This window comes from Pelobates fuscus, chromosome 5, assembly GCF_036172605.1.
Source record: "Pelobates fuscus isolate aPelFus1 chromosome 5, aPelFus1.pri, whole genome shotgun sequence".
NCBI lineage: Eukaryota > Metazoa > Chordata > Amphibia > Anura > Pelobatidae > Pelobates > Pelobates fuscus.
Window position 1 is genome coordinate 92,914,502 of NC_086321.1, and position 15,548 is coordinate 92,930,049.

Below are 15,548 nucleotides of genomic sequence, written 5' to 3' on the forward strand. Positions count from 1 at the left end.
AGAGCTGCGCGCACATTCAGCCAGTCTCATAGGAAAGCATTCTCAATGCTTTCCTATGGACGATGACGTCTTCTCACTGTGAAAATCACAGTGAGAAGCGCGGAAGCGCCTCTAGCGGCTGTCAATGAGGCTGGATTAACCCATATGTAAACATAGCAGTTTCTCTTAAACTGCTATGTTTACAGCAGAAAGGGTTAATCCTAGATGGACCTGGCACCCAGACCACTTCATTGAGCAGAAGTGGTATGGGTGCCTATAGTGGTCCTTTAAGCACTCACAATCCACATCCCCTTTAAAAGTCAGATGAAGCATTAGTCATAGTCATTATCTGATCACAGAGCAGGGACAGGCAACCTTTTACACTTCAGATGTTGGCGACTAGATCTCTCATAATGCTCTTACGACCTTTTTGCTCCAAAATATCTGGAGTGTCGTAGTTTGTCTAGGTAGCCCAGGATAAATGGGATGCACACCTTTTCTCTGACATGGGCTTGTACCTTTTACTACTAGAATGTGTCATGGACTGTGAAGTGACAGTTACTCTTTAATATTGAACTTTTCCATCTATGTTTCTCTTCCTAATTGAAATATAGTGCTGCATCCAAAACCAGAGAAAAATAAAATAAAAACCGCAGTAAAATGAGATCATCCCTGACATTCCCTTCATTGTTAATTTAAAAGGGATGGCTGACAGAGTAAAATCATGGCTGGTTCCCTTAGATGTTATAATATCTTCTTAAATAAATTCCTGGCCTTATTTCAGGAACACGTTTGTTTGCAATTGAAGCGGATTGTGCACACACTTAACAGGGGGGGTACTGCCACCAGGATGCAACAGACAGGGAGGGCAATGTTCCCACAGAAATACAATGGTAGTAAATACAAGTATCCAGACACACCTGATGGTTTCTTTTTAAAAGGCAGTCTTTATTTGAACATAGGTGTCAGAGCTGGCATTTTACACACTCTTCCTAAACTCCTTTAGAAAACTGCAAGACAAACTTGCTGGAAGAGTAAGCTAAAGCAACTATAGAGTATGAGCTGTAGTTGCTGTGACTAAGAACAGGAGAAACTCCTCAATGAGGGTTCTCCCGCTCTTCCTGGTCACTCATTTCTCAGTTCGATTTGAGATACTTGTCCTTCCATCCCAGTTTTTCTTCTCTGAGTTCCCAAAAATCTCAATGCACGTGCATTATTAAATGCAGAAAGCAAATAAAAGGGCACATTGCCACACAACAGCACTTGTGCAGTTTGACTGGATACCAGAGCTACTTTCCAGACCAGCAAGCATGCTCTTTCATGTAGGGGTTTATGGGGCCATGCTACCTTAGTAAGAAGAAGTGGAATTAGATGAGAATAATTAGTCAGCCTGTTGTATCCCGTTTAAAACGCTTAAATAGTTCCACTTACTACAAACACCAAAAAGCCATACACTATTAGACCTTGTAATCTTTCTTTCTATCACGTCCCTCTATTTTGGACAAATGTCTTCCTACCTCCTACTTGTGAATTGCCTGGCGGTTCTAAAATTTGTTAAAAGTATTTGTGGAGATCCAAAATGACAAAACAACCACAAATCACATGTCACTCTGTTGCTCTTTGCAAATAATTTTCTAAGAAAACACTTTTTTTTTTTACGATCTGTGAAATAGCTGAATAATTGAAACTCTAACAACATATATAAAATAAAGTGCAATAATGGACACTGTTAATAGTAACATAATGCAGCAGGCCCTTTAAGAAAGACAGGATTAATGGGACACTAATATCAGCTACTGAAAATGAGTGGGGCCTCATTATTTTAGATGTATATAAAAATAGGAAAGCAGTGTAGTAACGCTGTGGGGAAAACCAGCAGGATATCAAACTGTACAGGAAGATATATTATCAGCAGGGACCAAAAGGCAGGGAGGCCACAGTATGTCATTACTTAAGCCTCATCTAGCTGATGTAATAAATGGTACCAGAAAAACACAGTATGTGTCATTATGTGCATACATTATAAGCTGTTCCATGTGGGGCCACTTTTCTATGTGTATTAAAAATAACACTCTTTTATATTCTGGCTTTGTAGGTTTGTTTATTTTATATTTTTTTCTTTCCTTTAAATATGAATAATGGTACAGAACATGAGTAGCGTATAAATCTATTCAATAACTGCACATTTAACCATATTAATATTCCAGGCAGACCATATTAACATGTTTAATAAATATCATTAAAAAAAATACATTGGTTTAAATTTTTTGGCAATGCTTGTCTTTTTTTTTTCTGTTTCTTTACAAAAAGTATCGCAACATGTCTGTAAAATATAGTTTTACACTTTTTTACAGTTCTAGAATGTGTCACTATATGCATCCTTGCAACTTAGTATAATTTCAAAGGTTATCGTGTTATACAGCAGCAAACCAAGTGGGGGAGGGTCCACACCGCACTCCAGTCCCACATGTTTCTCTTTTTAGCAGTGCTCTTCAACCCTTTCCTCAATGCACACCTAAGAGTCCAGGATTTAGGGATTACCCAAGTCTGTCTAAGGTGTTTAGAAAAAGAGAGAAAAAAAACCTTAGAGTGTTTTTAGTTTTTTTTTTTAAATACCTCAGACACACCTGGGTACTTCCTAAATCCCAGACTGTTAGGTGTGCCTTGAGGAGCACTGCTCTGCAGCATGAAACCTGGGTAGAAGATTTCTTTATCCTCTACCAGGGTTTAGTAGGGAGGGTTTAGCAGGCAGCAGGGGCAAAGTTATATACCACCACCAAATACACCAGGCTTCCCCAAACTCCGGCCCTCCAGATGTTGCTGAACTACAACTCTGATGATTCTATGAATGAAATAGACTGAGAATTATGGGAGTTGTAGTTCAGCAACATCTGGAGGGCCGGAGTTTGGGGAAGTCTGCAATACACTGTAACCTAAAAATAGGGTGTAATGGCAAATACAAAATGTGTATCATGGGAAGTACAGCTATCTTGGATTCTGAAGACATTTTTAAATTGCTTGACTTTTACTCTCTATTTTATAACAATGTCTCCAAATGTCCTTGATGGCATTATGTATCCTCTGTCTTCATAAATAATGTGAATTTCATGTATAAATGTTTTTTTATGAATGTGTTTTACTGCCATTGTGTTTTATTATCTGCTACCATATAATATTCTTAATGCAATGAAGCACAGCTTGCAAACATTTATTACTATGCGGGAAATTGAAATATATGAATGTTTTACGTTGGCATATTTTAACATATTTTTTTTTGTTTGTTTCTGTGCTCCAGCTCGCTTTAAGAGATCCAGTGCATACAGTGTCGCTACAAACTTTTGTATATGAAAAACTGAAAGTACAGCAGGAGTTATTGGGAGAAGACGGATTCCGCTGTCTAATGGAGACTGTAGACAATGAACTAGTAAAACAGCTGCAAGAGTTTTTACAACGCATTTAAATAAAAGAAGTTTCACAAATTGTTGTGTGTTTACTCCAAAGCAATAGGATTTAGCATTTCTTTTTTTTTAGAAGTACAAATAAAATGATGAGATCAAAGCATTTAACTTTATACACACTGTGTTTTAATTTTATACTCCTAAAAACCCTTCTTCTTTCCTTAATTCCTATAGTGAAATGGTGGTCATATTTATAATGAAATATTCATTCTTTAAATCCTTTTAAAATGTTTACATGTCAATTTTCTCATGGTTTCTTATTATTCAGTGTTATATGTCATAAGAAAAAGCTAGAGGGCGCCACATTAGTGCAGGCATGGTGTCACATGGAGTTATGAGGTGCAGAGATGAAACCCTGGGTTGTCTACTTTTGTAAATGGTATGCCATGATAGGGTTAATTTTCATTCCTGGGCTGCCATACAGTCTCAAAGACAACATAGGCCCAGGAATCCAACCTGGCATATTTCAATGTGTAAAAGCTGAAAAGGGGAAAGCCATGTATTTGACCCTGTTACTTTCCAAAACCCCATAAAACCTATACATGGGGGTTACTGTTGTACTCGTGAGATATCGCTGAACATAGCTATGTGTATTTTAAAACCTAGCAATATTATGACATTCACAGTTAAAATGCCATGAAGAGCTAAGAATATAACAAAATGTCGTAATTTCTCAAATTTCTTTTAGATTTAATTCATTTTAAATGGTTTCATATGTAAATATTTGATATGAAATTAAAGCAGTGTTTCTCCTGGAAAAAAAAAAATAATAAGTGTGGGAGCACTTAATATGAAAGAGGTAAATTATGATTGAACAAACTTATTGCTCAAATTCTAGGTTTTGTTTTGATCAGAACATGACTTTGTTCGTTCGTGGTTAAAGGCTGCTCCTAATCTTCAAAAACCTATTGCCCTATTAAAAGGAAACAAAAAACGAAAACGTGTTAGCTAATGAACGAAGTTTTAAACGAAACACTTTTGTTTTCGTCCCCATTTTTCATGAGCTGAACTCAAAGATCTAAGACTTTTTCTATGTACACAAAAGGCCTATTTCTCTCAAATATTGTTCACAAATCTGTCTAAATCTGTGTTAGTGAGCACTTCTCTTTTGCCGAGATAATCCATCCACCTCACAGGTGTGGCATATCAAGATGCTGATTAGACAGCATGATTATTGCAAAGGTGTGCCTTAGGTTGACAGCAATAAAAAGCCATTTGAAAACGTGCACAATAACGTTGCTAGTAAGGGCGAAGTGCCCCTAGTTTCCATGACGTGCGTTTCGCCGTTTAGCTCATCAGAGGGGAACCGGGAAACCGACATTTGCTGGTTTTAAATGAGGGATACAACAATCCCACTGGATAAAGTGTATTTAAATGTACCAATCATCTCACTGTGTAACAGGAGATGTGGTTTTACTTAATGAATGGGAGAACGTGAATACACGGAAAGGACAGAAGTGGAAGTGTCCGAAAGGATACTTGAAATAGATATTGTAAAAGTATTATACAGAGACCCTAATGATGTGATATGACGTACAATGGAAAAATTCAAATCAAAAAAGAAAATATGAAAAGGAATAGTGAAATGTACACATGAAAATGGACATGCAGTAACTGTATTATATGATATGCCAATAGGAAACTAATATATTAAATATTAAATGAATCATAGAGCGATTAAAAGTATTTGATAATAGACCTATTAATAATTGGCTTGTTGTGTGATTAAATAAACTGAATATGTACAGATTTAATATAAAAAGGTGCAGTGTATAGTTATTAGAGATCAGCAGTTAACACTATTTCATATTACTAAGATGATACTGAGTCTTATGCGAACTTTACCATCAGAGTTCTGTCAGGTATAGTAAAGAAATGAAAAATAAATAAATAGACAACTACAGACCATGCAAGCTAGTCTGTCAGAAGAAATACTAATAAATGACAGTTTATCTTGTAGACAAATCAATTAAAGGTGCCTTCATTTTTTTGTAATACTATAAGTAAACTTCTCTGAACATACAGTTCTAATGGTAATGCTGTAAGTGAACTTCTCTGAACATACAGTTCTAATGGTTATAATTATATATGGAACCATTCATGTAGCCAAAAAGATATATATAGTTGCCACGCCACTTATCTAATATATGTCTTGAAGTAGTCAGAAGATCTTGAGTCTAAATTTCGGTTGAAAAACACGCCCAAACACAGACCAAGTTCTAACCAATATGGTGCTAGACATATTAAGAGATGTACTTTGGTATAGGTTATATAGTTGTATATACACATGGTTTGAACAGGTCTATAGAAATATTAAGAGTTCTGCAAGATATGAGGGTTAGTGATGTCCCGAACAGTTTGCCGGGAACCGTTCGCCGGGAACCGTTCGCCGGCGAACATAGACTGCGAACACGCGCGATGTTCGGTCCGTCCCCTATTCGTCATCATTGAGTAAACTTTGACCCTGTACCTCACAGTCAGCAGACACATTCCAGCCAATCAGCAGCAGACCCTCCCTCCCACCTCCATGACGAATAGGGGGGCGGACCGAACATCGCGTGTGTTCGCGACCGCGAACACACTATGTTCGCCGGCAAACGGTTCCCGGCGAACTGTTCGGGACATCACTATTAGTCATGAATGACAGGAATAAAATTAAACTCCTCATTTAGACCGCGGGGTGCTAATGTATGTAACAAGTGTATCCATTTTGATTCTTGTTTCAGCAATTTTAAATAAAAATTTCCCTTCCTGGAATTGGGAGTGATGAGTTCAAGTGCCTGAAGTTTCAGGTTGGAAACGTCACTGTTATGTACTTTCCTAATGTGGTTGGCTACTGGGGTGGTGATGTTAAAGGACCACTATAGGCACCCAGACCACTTCAGCTTAATGAAGTGGTCTGGGTGCCAGGTCCATCTAGGGTTAACCCTGCAGCTGTAAGCATAGCAGTTTCAGAGAAGCTGCTATGTTTACATTAGGGTTAATCCAGCCTCTAGTGGCTGTCTCAGTGACAGCCGCTAGAGGCGCTTCCGCGCTTCTCACTGTGATTTTCACAGTGAGAAGACACCAGTGTCCATTGGAAAACATTGAGAATGCTTTCCTATGGACTGACTGACTGCGCGCCCGGCTCTTGCCACGCATGCGCATTCAGCCAAAGAGGGAGGAGAGTCCCCAGCGCCGTGGGAGCCCGGCGCTGGAGAAAGGTAAGTGTTTTTACCCCTTCCTCCAACTTTAGCCCGGCGGGAGGGGGGGCCATGAGGGTGAGGACAGGAACAATAAACTAACTAAATTAATCGGACTATAGGTATAAAGGTCCCTCCTCCCTTCATACCCCAATCTTTTTTTCCTGTCCTCAGCCGGACAAACAGGAATTTATTTTTTGCCCACCTTCCTGCGTTTCCGTGGGTATACCAAACAGAGTTTTAAACCTCTCTTCGTTTGAAGAACTCAGTAAACAGCCTGCACAGGCAGGACGAAGTGAGTTAGGCTCAGTATACACCTGAACCACTGCACATAAGAGATTGGATTCATATCATTTTATACTTATGGAGAAGGGGTTGGTGAGTACCTTAACCCCTTAAGGACCAAACTTCTGGAATAAAATGGAATCATGACGTGTCACACACGTCATGTGTCCTTAAGGGGTTAAACATTTCCTCTACAAAAAAAAAATCCCCCCTTTTTCCATCTTGGTAATAATAACTCTAAGGGCAGCAGTTTTGGGGAAGCCATAAACATTATTAATTCATAGATTGCTCCTCTATGGGAGCCAACATCTTTTTACTTATAACTCTGTTAGTGCTTGAAGGGACCTGTAGCAAAGAAATGCTGGGCTTAAGTTTTTTTCAATAGGGGTTATGTGTCCTATCTTTGAATGCTCTTCAGGCAGCAGAAACAAGGGAGTTAACTGTGTAAAAAAGGCTCTCTCTAGGAGTTCGGCCATCCTTCTTTTCCCTTAGTTGGAGACAAGGGGGAGCAGCTTCAGCAGCTCAGCTTCCCAACAGGTCATGGGGTTATGACTCTATCAGTTCTCTCCTGGAACGCATAGCGTGCATTGCGCATGCGTGAATCCCAGCATTTAAAGGGATATCACACCAAATTTAAAAATGGCTAAACAATTCAGCAGATTGTCCCTGCGTGCCTCAGAGAGACTGTTTCCAGCTTGGTTGACTTGCGGGTTTGCTGCTCTGGGCATTGATATCAACTTTTTCAGGTATTGTGAACTTAATTTCTTTCTGATCTTAAATCTTGGAGGCTTCATTGGATATTACAAAAATACTGGCAAAAAGTATGGCATTGACAATAGCCTCAAGAAGGACTCTATGGCTTCACTCATGGGGTTCAGACTACGCCTCTAAGGCCTCATTTTGTGGTCTGCCATTCCAAGGGGATAAGGTAAGGCTACAGGATAGAGTTCAAGACGTTTCCAAGAAAAATTCCTTAATTAGATCAAGAGTATCAAAAGGCAGAAAAGAACAAGCCATGAAAGATCGCATCCACAAACTCCTAAAGGGGTTATAGAGGAAGTGGCCACCCCCATGGTGGCTCTATTGGGATATGAACTGTGATCTCTTTCTGCTTTAGCCCTGCTGTGTTACCTCTGTGCCACACTTCATATCATATGGATCTAGGCTTGTTTATCTGGCATTGCCTGCAGCACTAGGGGGCTGGACTTTATCTTAGGCTGCTCCTGTCACTCATTGTCCACCTGAGGCAGATTTCTCATTTAGCGAGGTATTTAAACATGTTTCTCAGTTCATTGTTACTGGCTGACATATTTAGTTCCTGCTATCTTGTCTCCTGAGCTTGTTCTCCAGACTGACCTTGGCTTTTGACCTTGGCTCCACTCCTTGTTTATCCTGACCTCAGGCATCCTCTGACTACGGCTATTCCTCGACTATTCTTCAGCTTGTGTCCTTGCCTGTACTGTGAATTGGAGCACTTTTCCTGCAAAGCCCCCGTGCACAGATTCACAGCCCAGGTGGCTTCTTACCTGGTCACATTTAACTGCAAGGGTGAGCGTACATCTCTGCACTTTGGACTCCAACCAAGGTAAGGCCCTTACACAGGAGAAGTGGAGACTGATCTGAGATCTCAAAAATGTAAATTCCATGCTGAAGAAAAGAACTTCCAAGATGGATTCCATGTCTACCATCATAAAAACATAAAGGAAGGAGAGTGGATGGCTTTAAAAGATGCATACTATCAGATACCTGTCCATCAGAACCACCTCAAGTTTCTAAGATTCTGGGTGCTCTGAAAGCACTTCCAGTTCAAGGGCCTTCGTTTCGGCCCGAGTCTAGCCCCGAGAACATTCACCAAGACTCTGATTACTTTGATTGCATTCTTAAGAAAACAAGGCATTCAAATTTTCCACTATCTAGACGATATTCTGATAGTGGGTCCTTCTTGTCAGACCGTTACTAGTCACACTCAATCTGTCATGAGAAAATTACAAGACCAAGGATGGCTGATAAATACAGAAAAGAGCATGCTTACGCCTTCCTAAAGAATTATATTTCTAGAGGCTGTGATAGATACCTCAAAAGCTCAAGTCAACTTGTTTCCAGAAAGAATTATCAAGATACAAGACAAAGTCAGAAAAACATTAAGGATCAATCTAATTTCAGCAAAAGATCTTATGAGCTTGACCGGCTAAATGACCTGTACGATAGGTTTGGTAAAATGGGCTCAATGGAGATTCAGACCAATCCAGAAATGTTTTCTTCATCAGTTCAACAAAGAAAGTGCAGATTGGGAACAGAGAATATATATTTCTCCTCGGGTGAAACAACAGTTGAGCTGGTGGAAAGAAGGCAGAAAGTTAAGGATTTCATGGATTTCTCTGGAAGAACCGCCTTGACACACCATAACGACGGACGCAAGTTCTTATGGATGGGGTGCCCACCTCAATTCCCTATGTAAACAAGGGAAGTGGACACACAGGGAGAGTCGTCTACATTCCAACCTGAGGGAATTACGAGCAATTCAAAAGGCAATTCTGAGTTTCCTTCCTTTTATTACAGACTCATGGGTTTTTATAAAGACAAACAGCAGGGCTGTAGCATTTTACATAAACAATCAAGGGGGAACCCGCAACAGACTCCTGCTAGAAGAATTGTCTCCAATTATGACACTGGCCCAATACAATCTTCTGAGTCTGAAAGCAGTATATCTCCCGGGTACAGAAAATAAGGTGGGGGGATTTCTAAGCAGATCAGAAATTAATTTAGGAGAATGAAGACTTCATCCGAAGTTATTAAGAGAAATCACTATCTGGTGGGGCATACCACAGATTGATCTTATGGCCTCAGCATATAATTGTCAGATTCAGAGGTTTTACTCTCTACACCCACATCATCTGTCGGCAGGGCAAGATGCCCTATCACAACGGCGGACCTTCGATTTGGGGTATGTTTCCCTCCTCTACCGATGATACACCATTTCCTGTCCAAAGTTTAGATAGAGGGAAGGAAGGTGATAGCTGTGATCCCAATATGGCCAAGGAGGACCTGGATACCTTACTAATCAATTTGAGCATGACAAACCATTGGCCGCTACCTCTGAGATCGGACCTTCAGAGTCAAGGACCGGTGTCTCATCCCAATCCAAAATTCCTGAATTTAGGGGCATGGCTTTTGAAAAGGAGAGATTGAAAAAGTTGGGTCTCTCTGAAGCAGTGATCAACACCCTTTTAAAGTCCAGGAAAATATCAACTTTGGCATGTTATCACAGAGTTTGGGAAACATTTAAGAATGGGCATCTTCAAAAAATTTGAATTTAACAATCCCACAAATTTGCAAGTCTTGGAAGGACTTGATAGGGGTCTTAGCCTTAGCACCGTAACCAGACCACTTTTCAATTTTCTTAAAATTTGGGACCAGGGCTGTTTTTACATTTCTGCGGTGTTTGTGTTTAGCTGTAAGTTTCCTTTTATTCATTTACTGTATCCACACATATTATATACAGTTTTTCTCACCATTAAATGGTCTTTCTAAAGATACCATTATTTTCTTCATATCATATAATATAGGATTTTTTTTTTTTTTACAGTAAGTATAGATAGATTTTCCCTATTTAGTTACATACATGGTTATTAGTAACATTTCTCATTAGATCCCTGCCCCTGGCCACACCCCTACAATTAAAGTGTCCCTCTCTGTCCATTTGAAATGTTGGGAGGCATGACATAATACCTTCACAGCTCGTAGGGAGAGGATAAGGAATAATATGCTCCCAGCAGCCACCTTAAAAAAGGCCCTTAATACACTTACCACAATGAATTCTAGTTTGTCCATGTTGAACTATGAACTGATTTATTTTTTATAGTGAGTGTCACAAGCCTCTTTGAAACACAATAGATGTATCTGCTCATTTCAGAGTTGGCTAATTTAGGGCTAAACAGATTTTTTTTGGAGTTTAAAACACTAAATAGTTAACTTAACTAAAACTTTAAAAATGTGGACGTGCTGCTGGAAGGAACATACAGCCCTAGATCTTGACGAAAAGTGAAAAGAGACTAGGAAAGGAGTAAATGTGAGAGGTTTTTCTTTTCTTTTTTTCTACTTTAGGAAACCACAATACCAATTACTTTAAAGGGACACTCTAGATCCCCTAAAGCTCTATACCTTGTGTGAAGAGTGTGTCCTATTTTTTCATTTTGCAAAAAGTGCAAGCAATTGCCTTGCATAAACCTCTTGTTTAGCTGCATTGGGAAGTTTGTGATTGGACAGACACAGAATGCAACCCTTAGTGAAATAGGGTCTTGGCAGAGTTAGGAGGCAGGAATAGGGGGAAGGCCCCATGTGGGAGTGGAGTTAGAGTGTAAAGGGGGATTGGCCCAGTATAAATAGGCAGGCATTTTAGAAGTAGGCACTATTAATCTGCTTACCTGGCCTAAGTTGTCCCTCCCACCCTCCCATTTGTAAAGGTAAGGGGTGTTAGCTCCCGTTTGGTCACAGCGGCGGGGCTAGAGAGAGAAAAGTTAGGGGACAAACAGGCTCTGGGGTAGTGTAAATGGTATAGGGCAGTTAGGCTGCTGGTGAAGATTTGATTAAACGGTTCATTATGAACTTTGGTAGGTTTCGAGCTCGGTGGTGGCTCAGAAACTGGTGTGTGGTAGGGGTATCTGGGTATGCCCATACTGTGGTTATGTAACAACGTTTGGCACTTATATTATGTTTATGATGTTTGTTATTAATGTTGTTGATGTTATTTATATTTACAGAAAGAATGGGTCATTGCCTTTTGTTTTGGGGACACATGACGTTATATGGTGGGGTGGGGGGTGGGGGCTGGGCAATGACTTTAATTTATTGTTATCAATATTAATAAAGCTGTGGACATATTGACCCATACATCAGTGTCAGTGTGTTTTTGGAGTAAGTTTTGGGAGCGGAATTCCACCTGCCCATATGGCGACTATGCGCCTGTCAAGTCTGGGTGGAGTTAGAAGAACTTGCAAACTTACTGTTCTGCAAATGTATTGCTCAACAGTCACATTCCTGTTATCACTCCATCCAACATTCCCCCACTGATCCAATCAGGTTTCAGGATGAGGGCTTCAGCAGAAATTCAATTTCCTGGTCACTATATAGTGCATGTTATCTTCATCTGTGTGCAGTACATTAGGGTATTTTCTCTACTGATACAAATATGATACAGAAGTCAAGGTAATATGTTTTTGACTAAGCAGACACAGAGTGCAAGCTTTCCACACTGGATCTCAGAGACCTGAGTGTCCTTGAAAGGATGCACTTTAAATCTGCTTCCCTTCTATATTTATATATGTGAACCGCTACAACTCTTTACTTGTTATTTGTGGTATATAGTTTCCTAATATAGTGGGTAATTATTAAAGTGCCTTTCCTTAGTGTTCTATAATAATTGTGAACATACAGCAACAGAATGTTTGACCCTTTACTCCATAATTTGCTTTGTACATACATATGGTTTTTGTGGAGTTCTTTACAAGAACTCATTCATCTTATTTTTTTTCTGTAAAAGGTAATTGCCTTGCTTTGGAGAAAAAAAAAAGTAATGCAATACATTAGGTTGTACATTTGGTTCTTAGAAATCTAATTTTCCATCTAATAACAACGAGTCCCAGTACTAAATTATGTACTATTGATTTGTTTCATGTAAGTTGTCAAATTACCTTAGCTGCCTTTTTGTTTATTGATTGCATGTTTTAGCTTGCAATGGGAACACTCCTGTGTATTTGTGCAATTTATGATGTATTAGAAGTCACAATGCCGCCAAACCGCAAACACTGTATCACTTGTCTGAACGAAAAAACATCACCAGAGCAAAAGCGCAAATACGTATGTATTGCAACAACATAATATTTTTTGCATTTTGTAGATATGATTTCATTGGAGAAACAATCTGCACTGTTTGCATAAACTCTGTAATTATAATTTGCATTAATTAAATTGTAACTTGTTCCATTTAAATAGGCACTATAGTCACCAGAACAATTACAGCTTATCGTATTTGTTCTGGTGAGTATAGTCAGTCCCTGCAGGCATTTTAATGTAAACACTGCCTTTTCAGAGACGTTTAGTGTCTCCACAATCCATGATCCCATTTATCTCTATGAGGAGATGCTGATTGGCAAGGGCGGCATTTGGCTCTCAATTAGCAATTCTGATGATGCCAGCCAAAGTGGCTAATTGGGGGCAGTGTCAGACGTGAGAAGCACTGTGTGACACTGGAAAAAGGTGAGTAAATCCCCTTTCTAACCCAAGGTAAGGGGGGCCAACCTCCAAAATAGGGCTTTTAGAACCATGGTGTCAAGAATACACATTTGTATCCCTGAACCTATAGTGCCTCTTTAACACACTTAGATAATTATATACACAAATCTCATATAACAGAACCTTCTGTTTTGACCACTCAATTTAGGTAACTTTGATAGGCCTGTAAATAGCAACACACCATAATAAAAAATAATACAGTTGGTCAACTAATCATCTAGGCTGGCAAATTCAAATGTTAAAAGTCACACCCAGGGGATATACCGGGCATGCTTCTCCCACCAACGCCACATGCCTTCTTATCCTTCTTGATTATGGTTTAAATGTTTGAATTAAAGATATCCAAGGCAAGATAAGAGCAGAGGCGTACTTAACTTATTTGGCACTTAGACAGGATAATCTAACCCCTCCCCCAACAAATTTTAAGATGTTTTGCACCATTCAGCACCCTCTCGCCTCCTTGTGTTTGCCTCAAAACCCCTCTTATTTTATTGTATCTCTATCCTCATTCCCATACACCTATTATTTATTTTATGCTCCCTTACCTTTGTGTGCCTCTAAACCTCTCTCTTACCTCTTGAGTCTCTAAAACCCCATCACCCCCAGTATGTGTCTCTTAATCCCTCTTACAATATAAGACTGTGTCATAGTATGGTTTAATCTTGTCACACTGCCACCATATGTGTAGCAGCATTCCCTTAGTAGATCTGCATCTCCACCATTCCTTTGGGTTTGAGGGGAAACAATGGTGTAGATATACTGGAGTTCTATACCAGTGGTGAAGTTTGCAGATTATCTCCTGCATTGCTATATGGATTGAGGAGGTGTGTGAGAAGATTTTTGCACAGTCTGCCCAGTTTGCCCACCACGATGTATGCCCCCAATGGATATGAAATAGATAAATCACAAGAGTTTATAGATCTATGATTGAATTCTCTGCAGAGGCATCAGTTTTCAACATAGCATTTTGAATCAACACAAAGTGATGAGATTAAAAGGGTTCCATGAAAGATGGAGCCATGGGCCAATGATTGCTTCAGGGGTTGGTATGTGCCCTACCTGTAACAGTTGTTTTAATTGTAGATGATTACCTGGCCTCTGTATCTTTGTTTGTGGGACTGTGGGTAGAGCGGGGATATAGGAAGAGGTAAGCCCTTTGAGATTTTGTACCTTAAGTGATTACAAATGGGTGGACTTGTGAGTATATCTTCCATATAGGGGTATTTTGCCATGGTTGTGACTCTGTCATGCAGGATTGCTCTAGTTTTACAGGTCTTATGAGATGACCCATCCATCCAATCCAGCAATCTAGAAAAGACTGATGCTATGTAGTATAAATATGGATCAGGCAAAATATCCCCCATGTTTGGTCTGGCACGCTTGGTGCATGCCACTCTCAGTTACTTACCCGCCTATATAATTTGTGTTAAGGTTGTTCAAAAATAAAGTAAAGAATAAGAGTGGGAATTGTATTGGGAGCACCTGGTATAAATACAGGAAGCTGGAAAGAATGTTCATATTGATTATGTTGACTCTACCAAACCATGAGAATATTGGTTTGTTGCATTTGTTAAGATCGATTTATTAACATCCATAATGTTTCAGGAGTGGTCCTCTGTATAATTGTCTCTGCATAAGCTGCTGGTCTTTTGTGTGAGGTGTACCCCAAGGCACTTAAGGGGCAGTTGCCCTAAATGGGGTATAAGGCACGTATTCTCTCTTTCTGTTATTGACGGGTGGACAAAAACATAATCTTGCTCTTGTCAAAGTTCGCAGTATTGTACCTGCCCTTAGGCTCACTGCTGCTACCAGGGTCCAAAGTTCAGAGCCTGGGAAATCTGAATAGTAGCAAGTTTGATACCAAACAGAAGGGACCACGTCACCCTGTCGATTGCTTTCTCTGCATCTTTGGCAAGTATGAGGATGGGTGTGTTAGAGGAGTTAGCCTAATGTATGATATTGATTCCCCTATATATGTTGATTGCCTCTCTGTGTGGTACAAACCCAGATTGGTCAGGGTGAACCAGTTCTGCTAATAGCAGCTGCAGTCCTTGGGCTAGTATTTTAGCTGGTATTTTAATGTCAGTATTGACAAACGAAATAGGGCAGTAATTGCCACAGCCAATGGTATCTTTGCCTAGTTTAGATAGGGGGATTGTCACCTCAAGTGCTGGAGTGAGAAAAGGGATCCCATTAGATAAGGTGTTAAGCACTGCGAGCCTATGAGGGTTTAGGGTTTAGGCAAAAACATTGTAGTATAGCTATCTGGCCCAGATGATAGTTTAATCGCCTTGTGGAATACTTCTAGCATCAAAGGGGCATCCAGCAGGTCCATAGTATGTATGGGAGTTGT

At 39.8% G+C, this 15,548-nt stretch overlaps 1 protein-coding gene across 1 annotated transcript in view; it reads left to right on the forward strand.

Annotated features, from left to right (window-relative positions):
- The window catches only part of IPO11 (importin 11), a 417,607-nt gene extending 414,149 nt beyond the window's left edge, over window positions 1–3,458 (forward strand). Inside the window, exon 30 of the mRNA XM_063454060.1 lies at window positions 3,275–3,458. Within this exon, the coding sequence (XP_063310130.1) occupies window positions 3,275–3,439 (165 nt within the window). The 3' untranslated portion in view covers window positions 3,440–3,458. The remainder of the gene's footprint in view (window positions 1–3,274) is intronic.
- Window positions 3,459–15,548: the final 12,090 nt, after the last annotated feature.